Source organism: Cyclospora cayetanensis, unplaced genomic scaffold (assembly GCF_002999335.1).
Source record: "Cyclospora cayetanensis isolate NF1_C8 unplaced genomic scaffold, CcayRef3 CcayRef3_contig_153, whole genome shotgun sequence".
NCBI lineage: Eukaryota > Apicomplexa > Conoidasida > Eucoccidiorida > Eimeriidae > Cyclospora > Cyclospora cayetanensis.
In genome coordinates, this window is record NW_020312096.1 from 29,122 (window position 1) to 50,579 (window position 21,458).

At 53.7% G+C, this 21,458-nt stretch overlaps 5 protein-coding genes across 5 annotated transcripts; 4 read left to right on the forward strand and 1 right to left on the reverse strand.

Annotated features, from left to right (window-relative positions):
* The first annotated feature begins 181 nt into the window (after positions 1-181).
* Positions 182-5,209, forward strand: LOC34622148 (glutamate-rich WD repeat-containing protein 1). Its single transcript, XM_026336908.1, has 15 exons — positions 182-253; positions 370-527; positions 937-997; positions 1,111-1,236; positions 1,628-1,867; positions 2,052-2,085; positions 2,265-2,368; positions 2,592-2,732; positions 2,953-3,045; positions 3,143-3,239; positions 3,383-3,471; positions 3,613-3,824; positions 4,222-4,426; positions 4,659-4,770; positions 5,067-5,209. Exons 1-15 carry the CDS (start codon positions 182-184, stop codon positions 5,207-5,209), a joined length of 1,887 nt encoding a protein of 628 aa, XP_026192693.1.
* A 1,968-nt stretch (positions 5,210-7,177) lies between these two features.
* On the forward strand, positions 7,178-9,384 carry LOC34622149 (alkyl/aryl-sulfatase BDS1). The gene is made up of 3 exons (XM_026336909.1): positions 7,178-8,687; positions 8,858-9,039; positions 9,151-9,384. The coding sequence occupies exons 1-3, from the start codon at positions 7,178-7,180 to the stop codon at positions 9,382-9,384; spliced, it is 1,926 nt and encodes a 641-aa protein (XP_026192694.1).
* A 1,757-nt stretch (positions 9,385-11,141) lies between these two features.
* On the forward strand, positions 11,142-13,259 carry LOC34622150. The gene has a single exon (XM_022735329.1). The coding sequence runs from the start codon at positions 11,142-11,144 to the stop codon at positions 13,257-13,259; it is 2,118 nt and encodes a 705-aa protein (XP_022586730.1).
* Positions 13,260-13,786: 527 nt separating this feature from the next.
* On the reverse strand, positions 13,787-17,657 carry LOC113147190 (the record flags this gene model as incomplete). The annotated part of the gene is given in 5 exon segments (XM_026336910.1): positions 13,787-13,886; positions 14,229-14,304; positions 15,228-15,573; positions 15,685-17,259; positions 17,610-17,657. Coding segments are annotated over 5 exon segments (2,145 nt in total), but the record flags the coding sequence as incomplete, so codon positions are not given.
* Positions 17,658-18,893: 1,236 nt separating this feature from the next.
* LOC34621077 (putative ankyrin repeat protein RF_0381) lies at positions 18,894-20,725 on the forward strand. The gene is made up of 7 exons (XM_022734302.1): positions 18,894-19,205; positions 19,341-19,497; positions 19,687-19,754; positions 19,880-19,963; positions 20,088-20,132; positions 20,327-20,398; positions 20,621-20,725. Exons 1-7 carry the CDS (start codon positions 18,894-18,896, stop codon positions 20,723-20,725), a joined length of 843 nt encoding a protein of 280 aa, XP_022588779.1.
* The last annotated feature ends 733 nt before the right edge of the window (positions 20,726-21,458 follow it).

The following is a 21,458-nucleotide window of genomic DNA, read 5'->3' on the forward strand; positions in this document are numbered from 1 at the left end:
GCCACCACGACCCACATAGAGGCAGTCTTCTCTGCGTACGAAGGCCCTCCACAGGCTACCTTAAACGGGGAAGTCCTCCACCCCAACACGCTCTTAGAAGGCAGGAAAGAAGCCCTCGTCTGTCTTCTCTATCCCTCTCGGGAGAAGCCAGAGAAGATGCCTTCACCCGTTTTCTCTACTCATGGTGCTTACTGCCTCGGGTCGCTGCCCTGCCGTCGTTCCCCAATGCCGGGGGTCTGACAGCACATGTGCAGTTTGCTGCACCTGCCAGCCTCCAGGCCTCCCCACAGAAGTACACAGTAGCTTACTACAGAGGCAGACAGTTCCCCCTTCCGTCGGTTCTTTAGCTAAAGAATAACAGACCCGCAGCGCTCGGCAACCGCTCCGGCGCACGAGAGCCGCCAAGCGCGACAAGCCCTCACCCGTCGCAGGAAGTTTCAATGGAATACACCCCTGGCTGCCCGAGCTCGTGCCAAAATCGAAGTTGATGCGCGTTTTGCAGCATGGGGGCACTGTCCTACTGCGATGTAGCTCGTGAGGTTTGGGTGAAGAAGGCTGCGCATGGCATAGCATACCGATAAAAACAGCGATCCTGAAGGCTTCCGGTGGGATTTTAACACTCAAGGCCTTCTTTAGAGCTTAAGACGCTACTGCACAGAGGCGCTGCTTGCGCACCGTCTCTGACTCTGGCGTTCTTTGAAGTTCGTACTCTAGGCAGCGTGAGAGGCTCCAGCGGCAGGGGAGAGCTGCTCAGAGGAAATGGAAAGAATTTTCATTGTACCATACGAAAGGCAAGGGGTTCTAAGGGGCCCCCTGGAGGCCTCCCTTAGGGGCCCCCCTAAGGCCCGCCATCGGGGGGCATGTGGGGTGGCGATTCCCGCGAAGGGGAAAGGGCATTTTGTGCGGAAAATGAGCTGTATGTGGCCTTTCGAAAAGGCGTTATGGTGCAAGCACAGAAGGCCAGAGCTTCAAGCCATTACTTTATCCTCTCCCTCGCGTTGCGCTCTGACCTGACCAGTGTCAGCTCCGTGGCGGTTTTTGACGGAGCAGTTGTTGTTCTGAAAATTAGCACGTCCATTAGCCAAGGCTTCGTGAATTAGCTTTTAACAGGCGTCTGCGAAGGCAAGCCTTGTTCGGGGGTTGGGGGAGCGCCTCTCTGCCCAGTCGCAGGAAGGCGAATCGGGTTGCATTGCAGCTTACGCGGTGGGTAAGGTAACAAAGATGTCAGAAGCAAAGGTGAGCAGCAGACGGCCTCGCCACTTTGTCTTGAGCTGTGTCAAAGGGGGAACGGGAAAAGGGGAGGTAAGCGACTCCTAGCAGACCTGCTGCAAGCCCGTTGGCTGACTGTGCTCCGTTGCGACTGCAGCGGCAGAAGGGAGCGCCGGCCAAGTCGAACCACGCGGATACGGAGAAGGAAGATGTGGACGTCGTAAGTCGAGGAGAGTGCAGACTCTTCTTTGCCAATGATCTTTCCCCGCCGCGCACAGAGCCTTGAGGGGCCTGTTTCGCAGATCGCAGCAGCGCGCAGTGTCACCCCGCTGGGAGGGTGGACGTACAGCGGCGGATCTCGAAAGCGGCTGTAAGGCAGAGATCGTTTGTGCTTGCGGGGCTGCACTTTCTGCCTTAGGACGGTGGCTTGGAGTTTGAAGATCCTTACGGAGACGACTTGGACGATGAAGAGCAGCAGGAACTGGAACGGGTGCTGCGTAAGCAGCAGCGGAAGCAGCAGCAGCGTGGCGGCAGTAAGAGCGACAGCAACAAGAAGGCCGTAGCAAGTGCTGCGGAGGAGGACTGGAGTGAAGAATCCGAGTCCGAAGAAATGGATGCCGACGAGGACGAAGATGAGGATGATGCAGAGCGTTTGCAGGTAGGGGTTTGAGAAATTCGCGCTTGATATTTGAGATACACGTGTTGTTGCACCTAAAGAACGCGGGAAGGCCACGGGAAACAAACGAAATGACGGGATGGGGGGAATAGGGAGGGCTGCCTGAGGGGCTTCCAGAATAGGTTACGAGTGTAGAGGTGTGCATGCCTATTTGAATGTCTTGCAGGTTTGGAGGCCAGGTGTCGATACACTTGGAGAAGGTACGTCGACGGCTTCCGACCTGCTGTTATTGAGGGTGTTTAGGGCCTCAGATGCCTATTGTGAGGGCCACCCAAAGTTTTTGCTTCTTTACTGCGAAACTGGAAGCCGTTTTGCCGCCAGTGCGCAGCACATCAGTAGGACAGCGAGGCAAGCGTCAAGCTCTGTTGCGGTGACGCAGATGAAATATTGGAGTGCGACGCGAGCGCCTACGAGTTTCTGCATAGACTACAGACGGCGTGGCCGTGCCTGTCCTTCGACTTCATTCCGGACTCCCTTGGCGCGGTGCGGTGGACGTTTTAAGAAGACTGTTTGTTGCTGATTCGCAGCGAGAGCGGCCTGTGTGGGGCGCTCGCTCTGTTGTTTGGATAGCGGCCTCATGTTTCGGCTTTTAGGCATACAGGGTGGATCCACGGTGTCACGTTTGGATGCAGCCGCGTCTTGGCATTGCAGAATACTGGTGTGAAGGCATACTGGACAACAACTGCATGCATGCATTTACTCGCAGGCGCGCACTAAGTGTCCACATACGTGTTACGCCGTGGGCGGCACACAAAGCGAAGAGGGCGGCGACGGTCTCTACATCATGAAGTGGCATCGGCTGCACAAGACACAGCACGATGATGATAGTTCGCTTTCGGAAGAGGAGGTGATGACGATGCCTGCCCTCGAGGCGTAGAGTCGAGGGTGGAGGCTGTGCTAGCAGCAGAGAGTAGTAGCTATTTCCTTGCGGGCATGACTTGGGAGGGTCGCGCAAGCGCTTGGCGGAGCCATTGCTTGCTGCGAGGATGGCAGGATGCGAGTGGGGACGCATACAGGGTGTGCAATGTGGTATCAACAAACAGGCTTTGCGGTGTATGCGGCTTCAGAGCGATGAGGAGGAAAGCGAAGAGGATGCCAAGCTCGAGTTTCGTATTATAGCGCACAAGGGCGCGGTTAACCGAGTCCGCTGCTGCCCTCAGGTGGGCATTTAGGGGTGGGGTACAGCGAACAGAAAGAGCGCTTAAGGGGGTTAGGGTTGAGAGCTTCGAAGTCTATGGGCGTAGTGTTTGCGCGCAGATGCCGCGGCTTACTGCCGCGTGGTCCGATATGGGTGTTGTTGGAGTTTGGGATATTGACAAGCACCTCAAGCGGCTCGACGAACCGGGTGCTGCAGGTGGGAATTGGTATTTGAGGATGGTTTGCAGTGTATGTCTGCTTTTTCTCGTGTCACTCTATCGACGGCTGCTTTAACCGGCTTCGAGACGCTTGAACAATTTTACCCGTTGGCCCCTTCTTTCTGCTGCTCATGTGACGTAGGGCCCCCTCCTGATCCTCACCAGAAACCAATGTATGAATTCAAAGGTCATGGTGAAGAGGGTTTTGCAATGGACTGGAACCCTCTGCACGTAAGTTCTCGCGGCGCGCACAGGGGTGCTTGCAGATCTCGTCCCACACGTTCTCCTGTGTGTGCCCGCCAGATGTATGTGCATTTATTGTTTTGCGCACTGATCCTGGGTGTGTGTATATCTTCTGGGGTGTACATGCAGGTGGGCAAGCTGTTGTCCGGGGATGTCGCGGGGCAGGTGTTTTTGTGGCTGCCCCGAGAGGGAGGATGGGATGTGCAGCCTTTGTTCCAGAGCAAAAAGAATAAGGGGACTAAGAAGGGGCCCCTGGCAACCGTGGAGGAGCTGCAATGGAAGCCGTTAGATGACGGCAAGGGAGAGATTTTTGCTGCATCTTCTAATGATGGATCTATAAAGTAAAGGACATTGCAGGGATCTGGGGATCATGGGCTGGGGTGTGTGGGAGGTGATGCGCCCTCTAGGGGTTACCAATGTATGTCTTTTTGCGTGCCTGACTACTTTCAAAGCTTCTTTTGGCGTTTTCCCTATCAGCTTGTTCATTCGTAGCGTCTTTCCTCTATGCTGGATTGCTGGACCTTTGATGCGGAGTCAGCAATTGCACCTCTGGTTCTTAGTCTGCTGCATCACGACTCGTTCATCCTTTTCGCGTGCAACTGTCTTCAGATGGCACCCTTCCGGCCTGCCTTTCTAGGGCTCTTTGTATGCGTCGCAGCCTGTGCCGCGTGCTTGAGTTCGGGTGTGTCACCTTCCTAATCCGTTTCTTTCCAACTTTGCTATACTTCTGCTTCGCAGGTTGTGGGATTTGCGAATTGGCTGCTCCTCCCCTTCCGCGGCTTTGATTGACGCTCACAACTCGGATATCAATGCTATGCGCTTTTCCCCGCTGCATGCGCATTTGATCCTCTCCGGAGATGAAGAAGGCACTGCCAAGGTCTTTGACCTGCGGTGCCCCCAGATGCCTCTCTCAGAAATGGAGTGGCACAAGAAACCAATTACGGTGAGAAACAATTCAGACTTTCTTTTTCTGTTATCTTTCAGGGGCGATGGTTTGGGCAGGGAGCTCGACAACGCGTGTGGGTGGATGCATCCCCATGGCGAACGGGGATTTCTTGTTCACTGCTGATAGACGGTGGCATGAGGTCCAAGGGTTGAACTTCTGTGTATGAATGTATGTGAGTGTGTGTGTCTGTATGCATTTGCAACGCATCGTTGGTCTTGTTCGATGCCAGTGCGTGGATTGGCATCCAAGCGACGAAGCTGTTTTCGCAGTTTCTTCGTTAGACGACTCTTTGACCATTTGGGATATGTCTGTGGAGAGGGAGGGCAATGCGCAGCCTCAAGGTGAGCAAGAAGTAATTTTCTACTTCAGTGATAAAGTTCATATGGACCCTTCAATGCTCCATTTGCACTGCCTTACTGGCTTTGCCATTATGCGTACTGCAAGTTAACTGCAGGGCGTTTCTTTGCATTACCTGTTCTGCTAGTGCATATACATTCATGGGTTGGCGATTTTGCACCTTCTATGCACTCACGGTCTTCGTATACGAAGAGCCCTGGAATTTTCATGTTAAACGATCCCATAATCCATACTGTGGTGTTATGTTGCTGTGTAATGTTTTCATACATATGCCTTGCAGAGGGCAACCTGCCGGAGCAACTGATGTTCGTGCATGGTGGCCAACAACACATCTCGGAGCTGCACTTCCACCCCCAAATCCCTGGATGTATCGCCACAACAGCCAGCGATGGCTTCAATGTCTTCAAGACTAGCAATATCTGAACGATGGCTTTTCCCCTCGTTTCTTTGTCCACCTAAATGTACGCCATGCTCTTTAGTGCAGTAACACGCTGCTTTCTTGGGTACATATCAGGAGAAAGATGCTTTTCCAGGGAAAAAGTCATCTCAGTGCACGGGGGACCCTGTGTTCCCAATATGTCCAAAGAATATGGGGCAACTATGCAATGCGGTTTTCTGAGTATATACTAAGGCTTTTCAGAGGATTGGTGCCGAGATGACCGCTTGATTTCTTATCTCTCTTTGACAGGGTAGCAGCGCCAGGCGCAGCGGCAAGCCCGTGGCCATTGCCACTAACGGGTGTTACTGCCGTCAGGTCTGCATAAAAGAGTGCTATAAAGGTTGGAGGAGCGTGACAATTAGAGTTTCTAGGCGTTTGGAATGGGCATGTAGAGGTTTAGCCCCCTGAGTGGTAAAGGTTGTTCCGCCGCTCGCGCGTCTTCGCCGTACGCCGTAGTTAACGTTGCCGCCGAGTTTCCCGCGGGTGAGCTACCCCTTTTATATCCCTTTTGTGGTATCGCGTTTATAAAGTAGATGCAAGCAGGTGGACACACGTGGAGGTAGGGAAGCAGCATCAACGCCTGCACGCGAGACCTCTTCCACAGTGTGCAGGTGACCCCGAGAACACAGGACGAAGGCTGTTGTCCACCTGTTATTGGTTTGCGTGCGCAGTTTAAGATCAATCTGCGCATGAATAGATCCACAAAATTTCTTTAAATTAAAGATTTGGCACGAATTATGCCAAGGTGACCCCTCATTGCTGGCACCGTTGCTCCCCCCGCAAACGAGCTGCTGCGCGAAGCAGAGCCGTGTATTCTTGTTCTGGGGCATATTTGCGGCATTTGACTAATATGTGAGTCTTAATGGTGCTAGGATTATAATGCCAAGGTCATTAAAACGATAATAGATCCGTCGTAAATCCTACACTCTAGTAGGGAAAGAGCTCTGATCGTACTCGGGCCCTCCTGACTGCAAGGGCTCTGCCGACTGCTGCAAGCCTCTCTGTTACCTGCTGCACTACGCGCTGCTTCTCAGGCTTTTCCAGATAAATTATAGGTAGCTTTGAGGTGTAGATACGCCGCATCTCTGAATAACGCCGCAGTGTCTTTTGGAGGTCTCCTATTTGTGGCCCCTCTTCTATTGGCAAGCAAGCAAGACACTTGCGGAATAGCTGTCAGTGCATCCGGCTCTTACCTTCTGTGCCTCTCTCGGACTCCCTCTAGCGCATACATCATTTTGACTTGCATCTTTCCCTCCCGCTTTCCTTTCCCTTTCCTCCCTCCCTCCTCGCTCGGCTCCATCCCTCATTCGGACAGATCTGCCAGCGGCCGAATGCACACTGCATATACATATAAATATCTTCCAAGTCGTGCTCCCTCCGCATTCTGCGCACACTCTGCCTCCATAATCTCTGCTCACCGCTGCTGACACCCAATGCCGCGCCTCTCGGGGGGGCACTTCAGCTTCGCCGACCCGCATCCTCCCGATTCCTCCGGAGAAGCGGGCGTCTCGACTGCAGCTGCGCCTCCCTCCATAAAGGAGGCCCTAAGGCGCCGACTCCATAACAACACCAACATCACCCACAACAAAAAGGCACACGGCATACTCCTCAGCAGCAGCGGCCCCTGCCTTTCCCATGAGGTCGGCGAGTGCAATCACTGCTCCAGTGGGGGGAGGGTAACAACCCGCCTCTTTGCTGAGCCGAGCTGCCCACCAAAGGCCCCTCTCGTGATCGCAGAAGGCTCCCCTGGCTCTCCCGCTGAGGGTACTGCAGGGCATGTGCAGGCACGGAGCCGATGGGGGCTCTCCCGCCAGCAGCAGAGGCCTCTGGCTGCTGAGGAGCTGGCTGCAGTCGCTGCATGCGAAGCAGCTGCTCGCCGGTGTTTATATGCGTTCCTGCGTGTCTTGCGGCTATGCTGCTTGATTCTAACGCCTATAATCCTGTTTCTCTTCATGTGGGGCCCCACCCTGTACACGCGACTGCCACCCACCCTGCGGCAGCTGTCTCTCTTTGCCTTTCCTGGCTTGAGAGTCTTCATTCCTCTGCCCTTCCCTGCAAGGTCGCACCCTTTATCCTTGTGCACTGGCACACAGCCTGGATTTTTCGAGGCCTTATTCTCGCTGCATAAAGGCGAGGAGGCACCTCTTTCCAGGAGAACGGGCGCTGGCGCTGGAGAGCTGCCGACAGTCGACGCCTTGAGGGCTGAGTTCGGAGAGTTTCGAGAGCGCGCAATCGAAGCGCCTCCTTTGCTCTTGCAGCACAAGGAAGAGTTCAAAAAAGGTCTAGTGAAGGTGGATGAAGGAGTATTCGTGGCACTGGGATTTGGACTGGCAAACTGCATTATTCTGGAAGGGACCGAAGGTGTTGTTGTCGTTGATACTATGGAAAGCACCGAGACCATGAGCGAAGTCTGGAAAGCATGGACTGATTATAATCAGGGGCAGGGGAAGCAGCATGTAAAGGGCATCATCTATACCCACTTCCATACAGATCACACGTTTGGTGCTGCTGCGATTTATGAGGAAGGCATCACAGAAGTGCATGCGCATGTGCTTACAAAGATCGAGATGGAGAAGGTACTGACGGTAACTGCGGGAACTACGTACAGGAGGGGCATGCGGCAGTTCGGGGTGTACATACACTCCAATGATTTCGTGCATGCAGGTATTGGGCCCGCTCTGCGGTACAGCAAAGGGTCAGGCATAGGCACTGTGCTGCCAACACACTTAATGAGAGGGAAGCGCAAGACGGTTCGGCTAGCCGGCCTTGAGATGGAGCTGATCCATGCACCTGGGGAAAGCAGAGATCAGGTGATCGTGTGGATTCAAAAGAAACGGTTGCTGATCGGGGCAGACAATCTCTACAAGTCTCTTCCCAACATCTACGCCATTCGAGGAACGGAGACAAGAGACTGCAACGATTGGGTGGCTTCGCTTGATTTCATGAGGTCTCTGCGCCCGGAAGTCTTGCTGCTAGGGCACACAAGGCCCCTGCGAGGCGAGGCGCATATCTACGCGACGCTCACTGCATACAGAGATGCGATTCAGTACATCCACGACCAGACGGTTCGCTTGATGAATAAGGGGATGACGCTGAACGACATTGCACAAACTGTGCAGCTACCAAGGCATCTGAGAGAGGATCCCTTCTTGCAGCCTCTGTATGGAACGGTCCCATGGGCAGTACGGGCCGTCTTCACGCATTATATGGGTTGGTTTAGCGGAGCCGCCGAGGAGCTCACTCAGCTGTCAACCGACGAGAAAGCGGAAGGCCTCGTTAGCCTTGCCGGAGGATTTAAGGCTTTGCTGCAAAAGGGGCTAGATGCATTGAGCGAACGCAGATTTCAGTGGGCTCTTGAGATTGCCACAGCTGCACATACACTTCAACCACAGAGCGAATTCGCAAGGGAACTAAGAGTTATCGCTCTAAGAGCCCTCGCCTCCGTGCAGACTGCCGCGCCGGGTAAATCCCTAGTCCGCGCTTTGCTGGTGTAAACTTTGCTGCTGCTGGGGGCAATGCTGCTAGTGCTGCAATTTTCGCGCATGCTGTTGAATCTCCTGTGTGCACCTGCATGCCTCTCTCGGGCCATCTGCGTGCTGCTGAAAGTTACTGCGTCTTGTATTGTGGTGCAGCAAGGAACTGGTACCTCACCGCTGCCCTTGAAGTTGAGGGATCCACCCGTCTGATGCTAAGCGAGAGTCAAAAGAGCCAAGTGTTGCAGCGGCTCTCAGTGGGACAAATATTCTCGCTCCTTCCTGTACGAGTGAATCCTGAAGCTGCGGAGGCTCTGAATGCGGTTATTCTGTTTAGATTCGCGCCAACGCCGGCAAACAAAACGAATAATCAACAGGAAAAAACAGAACCTCTGGCGTCTGAGGCACCTATAGTGCAAACTATCGACATAAAGGAACAACGCGACAGGCAGGAGTCAGAGGAGCAATTGCAGTGTGTACACATCAGAAGGGGTGTTGTGTACACCCGAAATACATGCGAGAGGGAACCGGACATTGTGGTCCGCACGACTGCCGCTGCTTGGTTACGAATCCTTACAAGAGAGACAGGGCCTGTGGCTGCTGCAGCACGCGGCGACATAATCCTGAAGGGCTCCCTCATGCTTCTAGTGCGATCGCTTGCTGCAATTGAATTAGATGTAGATTAGTTGGCTGATGATCATGTTGTGGTTCATCCTACTGGTGTGCATAACTAGCAGCGTTTGTTGCAGAAGCAGCAGCAAGAGGTGCTGCTGCCGCAATCCTTCTTTTGTATAGATTTTATGCTTCGTAGCCTTGGCGTAGGGGCAGACGCCAGCAATGGGGGCCCCCGCGGTGGCCGATGCTGCATTCGGCGTGTGCTGGACTTGATGCTCCTGTCACGGCACGGCAGTAGCCCAAACTGCTAGGTGCCTATATGGTGGCTATTCTGTATGTTGACAACCCAGCGCTCCAGCAAAACCCTTCCTTTTCCGGCTTCCTCGTAGGAAAATGAGGGGGATCAAGGGGCCCTACACTCAGGCTTTGCAGCGCAACGCTCTTGACTACAGTTTTGTGACCTTGGCCAAACACAAATCCAAACCAGGCACTCCATACCCCTTGCGGGCACAAGGAATTCCATTAACACCTTAAATCCCCTCATTCGGCTCCTCAGCGAGCGATTAAGCACTCATTAAGTCTCTTTGGGCAGCCATAGGAGCTCTTGGCAAGCATCATCCCTTCAACCAAGGAGAGGAGCTCAGGGACGTCAGGGATTGTGAAACCTCCCTACTAGAGGGGGGAACGTGGGTTTGTTATAAAATATACACTCAAAGGAGGCACTGGAAACCCAGCCGAACTCGCATGGCGAACGTGAAGGGGGTCCCTGTGTTTGTCTTGTCTTCATGTGTGCGCGCTTGCACTCCTATCTGCTGAGGCACTTAAAGTGTTGATCTAACTGGTTTATCAGATTTTTCGCAGGGTAAACAGTACTAGGAAATCGTTAACACAGCTCAACTGATGCTGGATGAATGTTGAATGGGTGCGCGCTCCGTGTTCTGCCAACACCACACAAAGAACCAGTGAGCGAAAACTGAAATTCGACCAAGACCACTGCGCCCCATTTTCCAGAACATCTATCAAACCACCAACTGTTTGTGGGGTTGCATACCGGGGCGTGTGTATTCCAAGTTTCACTCCGAAATCTATGACAGCCATCGGGCGGATCGTTATGATCAGATCTCAGGCACACTATCCCATAGTAGTAAGCAGACACCGTAACACTGCTACCCAAAAGGCTAAATAGCTTTCTAAATCATATAACGTTTTTCTACGTGTGGCATTAATTTTTATTAAGCGACGTTTCAGCTCCATCACGCTCTTTTTGCCCGAAACGCCAGATCTGCGAAGAGGCAGAGCCTATGTGAACGCCATGGCGCTCGAGCGGTCCACTCTACAGGTACTCATGAAGGTAGTTCATTTTTCTGGAATCTAAATGCATAAGAACAAAGCCTAACAGAATTAGGATACAGAGCTAAGATTCCAGCCGAAATTCGGCAGGCGTTAGCTTCGATATGCCCCCTTTCTCGTGTGGCAACCAATAGTCAAAGTATGCACTCTAGTGACGCTCGGCCCTCTAGCCCAGAGGGGCTGCGCAGATATCCTTTTCATTGAAGTCACCCACCAGAGAGTTGTTATTTGAGCTCAGCTACGATGAACTGAAACGAATCGGGTATTTGAAGGTAAAGAAAACTTTATTTGCATTGTTGTCTGTTTCTTTAGCGGACACCATAGTGGAGCCTCCCGGAGTGGGCTGCCAATCTTCCATGGGGTGCTATTTTCTCTGTCGTCTTCCACTGCTTCAGCCCTATCTACGCGGCTTTCGCTCTACAATTGTGTACAGCCGACAGGGACCGCTCCCCCCTTGGTCCCTCGAACAAGCCGCAGAATGGCCTCCAAACGCAAACTGCAAATTAAGATCTCTTTCTATATTACCATCTTGCTGCTTCTGTTGCCAGGCGTTGCACCAGAAGCAGCGCCAGCAGACACGCTAGCAGAAAGGGCAACAGGTTATGAAGGTAATGAATTTCCCCAGCCTGCTGGATCTGTTCTTCCGTTAGGGGCTTCTTCTACGGCCAATCCAGCTGCGCCTCATCGCCGTCTAAGTGGACTCGATATGTGTGAGACAGTCCCTGTGCGTTCTCAGTCTTTTTGCGCAAAACCAGTTACCGTGAAGGAGGCGTATACATGCCCCAAGAAGGCTGAAGAAGAAGTGTGCCGCCCCGTGCCACGAGCAATTCCTAGCACGTGTTTGCGGGAGGTTGAGGAGGAAGAAAAATTTCCCTGCACTAAGCCTAAGCTCCAACAACAATGCACTGAGGTACAGCAGCCATGCATGCGGCAGGAGATTCAGCAGGAAAGCTACGAGTGCGGGAAGGAGCACTGCAAGCCCGTTAAGCAGAAGGTGCCGCAGGAGTGCAGCCGGATGGTGGAGGTACCTGAGGCACACCCCTGCACAAAGATGCGCACTGCAAAAGTATGCAGGCAGGTAGAAGAACCGGTGAAGAAGACGTGCTATAGAGAAGGACTAAGGGAAGAAACATACCCTTGTCAGCAGCCCGAGTTGAAGACGCAATGCAGAAAAGTCACAGTACAAGTGCCACACACATGCATGCGACAGGAAGTGCGCATTGAGCAATATCCCTGTACGAAACAGAAGGAACGCCAGCAATGTGGACTGGTTACCGTAGAGGTGCCTTCGAAATGCGCCCGAACGGTCCAAAGGACTGAAGCATACAAATGTACCCAAACAAAGTACCACACGAAATGCAAGAAACAAAAGGTAAAGGTTCCTGCCACATGCGAGCGGCCAGTTTCAAAAAAAGATTCTGCACCAACAGCATGTCTCACTTGCACTGCTACGCAACCAGATGTACAATTGATAACAGATCAGCCCATGCTTCCACCCTCGCCCTCCGGTGCACCCTTCGTTGCCGTCCAGGCTTCCGCATCGCTCGTTGCAGCACCAACCCTCATAGACGGATTGGATGGGACTGAGTCTTTTGATGAAGAGGCCTTAGAGGACTTACCGCTTGGGAACCCTAATGAAAGCGGCGATTGGGGGACGGAGGAAGTTTTCACCGATAGCGCAGACCATGAGGAGTGGGAAACGGTAGTGTCTGAAGAAGACCTTGCTTTAGAGCGGCGTTTAAGTGGACATAAGAAGAAAAAGAAGATGCGGGGACCCGTTTGTGAGTCTTCTGAGGCGGGCAAGCAACCCGCGTGTGTTGAGCCTCCACCCGTCATGGAAACGTATCCCTGTGAACGGACAGAATACAAGAAAGTGTGCAAAAAAGTACCCAAGGAAGTACCGGCTACGTGCGAACGACAGGTGCCGGCTGTAGAGGAGTATCCTTGCATGCAGCCGCGGCAGCAACAGCAGTGCACCACTGTAAGCGTGCCAGTGCCCAGTACGTGCACTCGAGAAGTTCCTTACGAGGCCCCTTACCCCTGTACACGAGCGGCAGTAAGGCGACAATGCAGAAAGGTAGAGGTCCTAGTTCCCGCAACCTGCACTAGGGAGGTTCCAGAGAAGCAGCCGTATCCTTGTACCGAAATCGAAACGCGAACTGAGTGCAAGAAGCAGAAAATTCCTTACGAGGCGACCTGCACCAGACTGGTGCAACAGAAGGAGACATACACATGCGAAAAAATCGTCAAGGCAAAGCAGTGTACCTTTGTTTCAAAAACATGCTACAGGGAAGTGCAGAAAGAGGTTCCTGGCCTATGCAGTGAACAGCGGTGCGCTGAAGTCTCTGTACCAGCCCCCGCCATTTGCAGGAAGCCGGTCATACGGCAGGAGGCGTATCCTTGCACTAAAACAGTTCTCCAAAATGAGTGCGTGCTGCAGCAAACAACGCTACCGAAGACCTGCTATAGAAATGTCACCATGCAGAAGCAAGTCCCGTGTGAGCAGATCACGTACAGGACCGTTTGCAGGCCCAGACCGGCAATTGTATGCACCGTCCAAACATGCAAGTCGCACAAAAAATGCAGAGGCAAGTAACGCGTAGCAGCAGCAAGTTCATCAGGAATACCGGCTGTAACAGCAGTTCTCTTTTTCCGTTGCCAATTAGGGGTGTGCTCTCGGATATGAGAGGGTTTGTCCTGAGGCCTGAGCCTCGAAATAGAGCAGCACTGCTTCATCTGCCGTCCTGCAACCCTTTTCTACTCCCAGAGTCGGGTGGCCGTCCAGCTGTTAAGACGGGCAGTCAGCCCGCTTTCTGTAAGTGAACTGCTGGCGCAAATGCCCGCGTGGTGCAGTTTGTTTGGTGTTAAGCAGAGAAGCAGATTCTAGTAGGGTAAACAATGACAGAAATCACATTGATCACACCTGCACGTACTGGTGGTCCCAGAATATACCTGCGTATGCGTAAGCATACAGATATCCATGCAGTAACTGAACTCAGATGCGCTTGAACACTGCGAATCATCAGGTATATCCTCAATGCAGGACGACATTTATCTACATATTTTTGTATAAATGCACCAAAAAGTAAACATGGAGAGGCTCACTTCATGAGGTAGCTGCTCTTAGGTGGTGGGGTAAGGTTGTTTTGTGAAAGCTGAATTGTCTGCGCACGCTTCGTGCATTTGGAAGCCAACATCTCCAAACGCTAAGTAGCTGCTACCCCTATTTTTACTCATGCCTCGAATATGTGTGTACACAAAATTTAGGTGTCCTACGAAACGTTTCACGCTTTGGTCTTGGTGCATCTGTATCACTCTAAGTGTTCTGCACGCCGTCGAGCACATCAGCACGGCATGCAACCGCCAAAGGGGTAGTACGTTTCGAAGCTGCCGGTGCATCCCCGATGTAACGGGGAGGTATGCGGCCACGTCAGAGACACGAAAGTGGTAATAGATGTGCCGCTAGTGCACCAGGCGTCAAGAGAACATTAGCAGCTGCAGAAGCCCATAGAAAGAGGTCACTCGACTGCAGCAATCCGCATAGCAGCAGCACTTCTGGATGTGCTGCTGGCGCTGCTCTTGGTATTCCAAGAGACAGGTGACACTCCCGCCCTCATCTGATTCAGCAGTTTCTGCATCTCCTGATGGTGCTGCGGCCTTTCCTCTTGCTGCACAACCTGGATGTCCATGGGGTGCTGCTGCCCTTGCTCTTGAGCAGAGGCTTCGAAAACTCTGATGGCTTGCTGCTGCAGCCACAGAACCTCCCCTTCACACGGAGCAACGAACCCCTTGCGCTGCACGGGACGCTGCACCACCGAGGTGTACAGACAGCTCCGTGCTGCTTTCCCCAAGTCCTTCTGCACTAAGAGGAGCGCCTGCAGCTGCGTGACGGCCGCCTGCTGCTTCCGTTGGCGTCGCAACGCACACCGCGCAGAGCGGAGCCGTTGCTCTGCCTGCTGCTGTTGCTGTTGCTGCTGCTGCTGCTGTTGCTGCTGCTGCTGTTGCTGCTTTTGCTGCTGAACGTGCAGGTGCGAGTACGAGTCGGTTGCTGCCGCTGCCCGGCCCAGCTGTTGACAGACAGCGGCAAGATGCTGCTTTACGGTGCGCATAGGCTTCACGCGTGCACCACCTTCGAGGTAGTTGCTGCTCGAGAAACCCAGCAGCTGCAGCATAGGCAGCGTAGGAATATCTTGTTCTCGCAAGAGCAGGGAGGTGCGATGCACCAGGAACTGCTGCAGAGACGCCAGATGTTGCGCACTTCCTCCTGGGGGCTTGCACACACTCTGTACGGCCTCCTCGAGGGTTCGAAGCCTTTCCCCGAGGTGTGCAGAGAGCAAAGCCACTGCAGGAGGCAACGTTGCATGGTGCGTCTGCTGGAGCTGTTGCTGCTGCAGCTCCTGCTGCTGCATCGGTGCCCCCTCTGCCTTCGCAGTGCCGGCACGTGTTTCTTGTGCTTGTGATGCTGCAGTTGGTGCAGTTTCTGCAGTTGTTGCAGTTGTTGCAGTTGCTGCAGTTCCTACAGCGCGCAAGTGGCGTGGCCAAGGACCCCGCGCAGTGCGCGTGCCTGCAGGGAGGGGGTAGGCAGCAGCAGCCGCAGCTGCAACGGCTTGCGTTGCGTGGATTCGCAAGGCAGCGGCAACATCGACTAACGTTCCGCAGCGGCACACGATGTCTGCTGCCCATGCTGCCTCCCCTGAGGCTAGAGGGCTTGCTGCTGCAGTGCGCTGCAGCAGCACAAGGGCCGATGCGGGAAGAGGGGGAGCCTCGGCCCTGCCTCCTCCTGCTGTAGCTCCCGATATACGTTCTCTCGCCACGCGTTGCAGTGCGCTGAGACGACTGCACACGATGGCTGTGCAGCGCTGCTGCTGAATGCGTCGTCCTCGCTGCTGCAGAGAAGCAGCAACGGGAAGCTTCATGGACCTCCTGATGAGGGGCTGTCGCAGCATCTGTCGCAGCATCTGCAGCAGCATCTGCAGCCGGTGCCGTGCAGCAGCCACTGCCGCGTAAACGTGCACCGCTACTGCTGCCGTTTCGACAGCGGCTCCCCCTTCCGCTGCTCCTAAGTCTGCATGCGCAGGGTGCAACGAGGACAGCAGCCTCTCTGCATAGACTGCTGTGCTTCGTGCGAGCCGTCGTGGTGTACTCAGCGCGCCGTACAGGCCTCGCTTTGCCGCATTTGCAGCAGCACTTGCAGCAGCAGCAGCCGTTCCTTCGGAGGCTAAACGCAGACTCAGCAAGAGCTGCTGCGTTTGCAGCTGCCCATGGGACTGTGCAGGCGAAAGGGCAGCAGAGCATGCAGCAGGGAGCCACGTATTCGGCAAGCAAGCAGCAGCAGCCAGCAGGAGCTGTTTATCTTCGGAAGACGCAGCGTGCGCACACGCCTGCCCGAGCTGCGGCATTAGACGTGTCAGCAACTTCTCTGTGGCAGCAGTAGTCACTCCGCAAGCTCCTGGTGTCTGTACATCGGAGTGCCGCTGCAGCACTGCTGCACCTGCGACGAGAAGGGCAGACAAATGCTCGGGTGCCTGAATGTGTTCCGCATGCGAAGCCAAATCTGCGGCTAGATCCTCTAGCTGCGTCTGCAGCAGGCAGTCATTCTCGAGCGGCTGCTGCATCTGCTGCTCGCGCTGCTGATGCAGCAACATCTCCAGAAGCGGCTTCAGTTGCAACTCCGCGTTGTCAGCGGGAGCATTGATGACGGAACTGCACACAGACCACACTCGAGGCAGTTTGCTCAGGGCAATGTAAGCGCCTAACACGCTGCTGCTTTTGCTGCTGCCTTGTTTTGGAGGCAGAAGAGGCCACTGCTCTGCAGCGCGAGCAGCGACAAGACGCTGCAGCAGCAGCAGCAGCAGCAAAGCCGCCTCCTGCTGGACTTCAACGCGTTTCAAGGCTCCCTTTGCTGCTGTCGCACCCACGGCATCTAGCAGCAGCAACACATCATCACTGGTGTTGCTGCTGCTGCTTTTTGCTGCTGCCAAAAAGAACCGCTGCAGCGCATGCTGATGAAAAGAGTGCGCCTGCACTGGCCAGTCATCAAACGCAGCCACAAAATCCGACAGCAGCGGCGTTCCGCTGCTGTTGCTGCTGCTGCTGCTCATCTTGCTGCTGCTCCTGGCCGCAGGTTCCACTAGCTGCAAGGATTGCAGGAGCTGCTGAAGCTGCTGCTCCTGCAGAGGAGCAAAGCGCGCGCTTGGCATGCTTGCAGCCACTGCTGCAGCGATATCCACTATCCTAAAATGCTGCAACTGCAGACGCTTAGCTGCAGCCGGCAGCAGCAACAAATCGGCCTCACGGAGCTGCTCAGGGTGCTGCAGCAGCAGCAGCACCACTCGCAGCAAAGTGCGCCAACTAAAGTGTGGCAGCTGCTGCAGCTGCTGCAGCAGCATGCCTTCCTGCAGATATCGGTAGGCGTCACGCCGAAACGCACGAGGCACAAGCTCTCGCGTCTCTTCTTGAGATTCTTTCAAGGGGACTCCTTGCGGTGATACAGCTTGCAGCTTTTCTTGTTGCAGCTCTGCAGAGGAGCTATAGCGCCGATTCGCTTCCGTCTGTGTGTTTGCTGCGGTAAAGCTGCCAGCCGTCCATCCTGCCGGCTGTATGGACACTGCTGGGGAGCGCATACGCAGCAAGGCAAGGCTCTGCGCAAGGCTTCCTACCAGTAAACCTTCTGCAATAGAGCTCCCCCCTACTAGGGGGCACGCGTAATACTTCACAGTCCTCCCCTGAGGGGTGGTTAGTCGCGAGCCGACATGGAGAGACACCCGGGGAGGCCAAATGCGCCTCATTGCGGTTCGTTTTCGCTGACTCCACTGCTGCTTTAGCTGTTTGTGGTACTTGTGGTACTCCGATTACGGGGTTGTTGTTACTGTAGTTGTTGGTGTTGGTGTTATTGTTGTTGCGCTTGTTGTTGTTGGTGTTCTTGTAGTTGTTGGTGTTATTGTTGTTGCGCTTGCTGTTGTTGGTGTTACTGTTGTTGTTGGTGTTCTTGTAGTTGTTGCTACTATTGTTGCGCTTGCTGGTGTGGGTGTTGTTGTTGTTGGTGGCGTAACTGTTCCTGTTGTTATTGTTGTTGTTGCTGGTATTGTGCACAAGTGACGGCCGCTGCGGCTGTATCCAGGGTGGCTGTTGTTGGAAGTGTCTCAGCGGACGCCAGTGCTGCTGCCGCAGAGGAGGTGCTGCTGCTCCCCAAGAGGAGGGAGCGCTTGTTCCTAATGCAGCATTCACGAGTACTAGCAGCGCAAACAGTCCCAGTCCTAGTACCAGCAGCACTGCCAGCGGAGGTACGATATACACACCGCCTGTGGTGTTGAAGCCCAACAGCCGCTAAAGGAAAACTCCGCTTCTGGCGAACAGCCAAAGGCATCGGATGCCTCAAAAACCCGAACGGTGGGAGGGGCCCCAGGGGCCCCTAACTTCTCCTGCTGTTCCTGGGGAGTCGGATAAGCTCTTCAGGGGATGAGGAGCTTCCCCGTATCGACGCTGCGGTGGTATAAATGCTCAGCCTTAAGGCTTGCCGAAGGGGATCCTGAAGAAAGCGCTATAGGCTCCAATATTTTTTCTAAAAAAGCCGCTTGCTGCTGGCTGCTTGCTTACGCAGTTGCTGTTGCTGCTCGGGGCTGTTGCCTTTGCAAGCACCTATGCTACACCGAGGGTTCTCCTTGAGCCAGACATTCAAGAATTCTTTTCAGAAATTCTTGAAGGTGCGTATTTCTGTCTCCCAGGTGTATTTGCGCCTTGCGCGCTCATAGCAGGAAGGATTCCTCTGGCGCCGGCCAGCACGCATCGCAGGATCGGCATGAGCACGAGCGCGCTCACCAACTGCGAGTTTTAGCAACTAGTTTGCGACAGTGACGAGAACTGCGCGCCAATTGCAACACTGCAACTCGGCCGTGCCTTTGTCACCTCTGCTACTCTCGTAAGGTGTGTAGAAAGCACCACCTTCCAGCTAACGAGAGACGAAGGCATCGGCCGCCGCTCCAGCATCGAACTCAACAGCATCAACAGAAACACAACTACGTCATCTTAGCGACAACCATCGGCCTCCTTCTAGAAGAAGACGCACCAAAATGGAGGCTTCCGAACCTTTGCAGCCTTCAGAGGCCCTAAAAGACGAACTGTTCATGTCCATCGTACTTACCTACCCCTAACCCGTATATCATAAGCATCTATATGGAACAATAGGACCGACACACCGAATAGTATACAGCGCACACGCAGAAGCGCAGTCATGCGCATGGACGCTTCATCTTCTTCTCGAGATTACGAAGCTCTGGTGTTGTATATACAGTCCGCATTCCTGTGTTGCTTGTCGTCTGTGGCGCCACAGGAAAGAGGCAGCGGTTCCTCCCTCCTTTTGCGTGCCTTAGCTTCGTCGAAAGCGGATGGTTCTCAGGGATCTGAGAGCGCCCTAAAGCAATTTATTGCTTCCGCAAGGAACGAAGATGGACGGAGCTTGCTACACATGGCAGCGGCAGCAGATGATGAAGAGTCTTTGAAGCTCCTCCTAGACTGTGGAGTGGACCCTTTGGCTACAGATGAAGTCAGCAGACTCTTTACCGCTTAGCGTGTTTCTTGCATTTCACTAATTGTTGTGCATAGGTGCATCTCTATGGAATTGCCGTGTGTCCAATGGACGAGGGGCTGTGCGTTTTTCTTCGTTGGGCTTGTGCCACAGTGTGGATTTTCAGCGCTTCACGTGGGATGCTCTGTTGGCTCTTCGGGCGCTGTCTCGCTCCTCCTGGCCGCAGTTTCCAATGCCAAGCAGAAGGCACAGTTCACCTCGATGGTTACTGAGTCTGGGGGTTCTCCCTTGTTGTACGCCGCCTCTAAAGGTATTCATCAGCTCCACTGCATCTAGGAATGCGACACCGGAAAAGCGAAACAGACAGCTGTGAATAGGGCAAATACTGAAATCGGAAAAAATCATAAGAGCCCGTACATCCACCGGCATGTTCGGTCTATGATTTACGGAACGCCTGCATTCCATCCTGCGAAATTTCTTGGTGCGGGTGTCGTTTCAGGACATCTTGATGTTGTTGAACTGCTGCTGCATCATGGCGTAGATATTAACACCAAGGGTTACGGAAACGTACGCCTAGGGCTCTGTTGTAGTCTGTATGTAAACTCTCTCTGACGTGCTGGCCTACGGAGGACCAACGTCGTGTACTTACATGACCTTGAAAATACTAAGATTTTGGATGTGGTGCCGTGCAGCACACTGCCATCTCCCGAGCTGTGTCTGCTGGAAGGAAGCCTATCGTAACGCGGCTTCTTGCCGTTCCTGGAATCGACCTTGCTGTACGTGTTTCACCCCAAATTCTCACGTGAACCAGAGGTACAGGCGAGCAGCCAGAGCAGACACCCCCTCACGTCCTACATCCGCACATTTGTGTGAGATGGATTGCGGGTGTGGCCCTCGCAGGTGAAAGAAACAGGCTCAGGCGATAATCTCCTTCACTTAGCGGTGGTCAGCGTGCCCCAGACGCGAGTGCCAATGAATTTTGGCCGTCCCATTCATAGATTTCCACCCCAAAATACACATGCACCTATATATGTCTATATGCATTTTCGTATATGACACAGCCACGCCTCAAACAGCGCCGTTGCCACGCGGGCACACCCGTGAGGGGCGTAAACCCTTTGTGCGTGTGTGGGTTGCAGAGCGCTGGGAGAGCCGACATTTACTGGGAAGTTGCACAAATGGCCCCTCAGCTGGAAAATGAGAAAAATGCGGTGCGCTGTTTCCAGATGACTGCAACGGGTCTGCCCGTTTACCCCTGCGATTGCAGTTTTGTTAATGCATATATATATATCAATCGACCTGCTCTTCTCTCGTATCTTTTATCAAGCTGAGCTTTTTTAATTACTGCTGTCGGCTTCCGTTGTTTTTTTAAATGCGTGGCCTTCAAACGGCACTCCAGTACCGGGTGGTGGATGTCTGTGTGGCATCACCAGGCGGGCCTGACACCGGTTGGCGGTGCAACGCATGAGTTCATGAAGGCGCTCGAGAAGGAAATCAAGCAGACCAGAACAGTGCAAGACGCATGTGAAGACGTGTAACACATCTGAGAGACACTGGAATCGAATGCGGCACATCGAGGTCGGCAGTCTGGGTGTCCGGCATTACACCTACTAAGGAGTTCATGCGCTTTACACTTCATACCTACCCCACAACGACTGACAGAAGAGGTTGCCACCCTTTCTGGAGCGTATTATAAACAAGAGGTGCCTGCTAAACGGAGGTCCTTGGAGTGTAGGGGACCCAGTGTGTCGGTATGGTTCTATCGCAAGGGTCTTCACTGCTAACCCGCGGTGTGTGGTTCATGCAGACGTTGCCCTTGTTTTCTATGGTCCACAGCATGCATGCGGACAAACGTTGACGTCCGCATCATATATATATAGATATTTCTGCACTCTGCGGAGTGTCGAGCATCTATCTACATGCGATTATACGTGTTCACGCGCCGCGCTACAGGGGTTTTTGCGTAGAGTAAGACCCCCCTACATGAACACATAATCATAGGGACGCAGATACAACTGTATGCAGAGATGAATATCTAAATGCAATATGGGCGTGAACGAATATGCAGCTACGTAAGGGGTGGAATCGGAAGCTTTTCCACTTCGCTAAGTGATTTCGGTGTCGTTTTCGGGAGTAGCGGCTTGGGGGGGGCGTATTGAGCCTTGAGGAGTGTACTTTGCCCCCTCGACCGACCTTCATGGGGTGCGAGCTGATCTAGAGGCAGTGCACACAGAATACGGAATAGGCTGTATGCATTTGCACGAGGAAGTC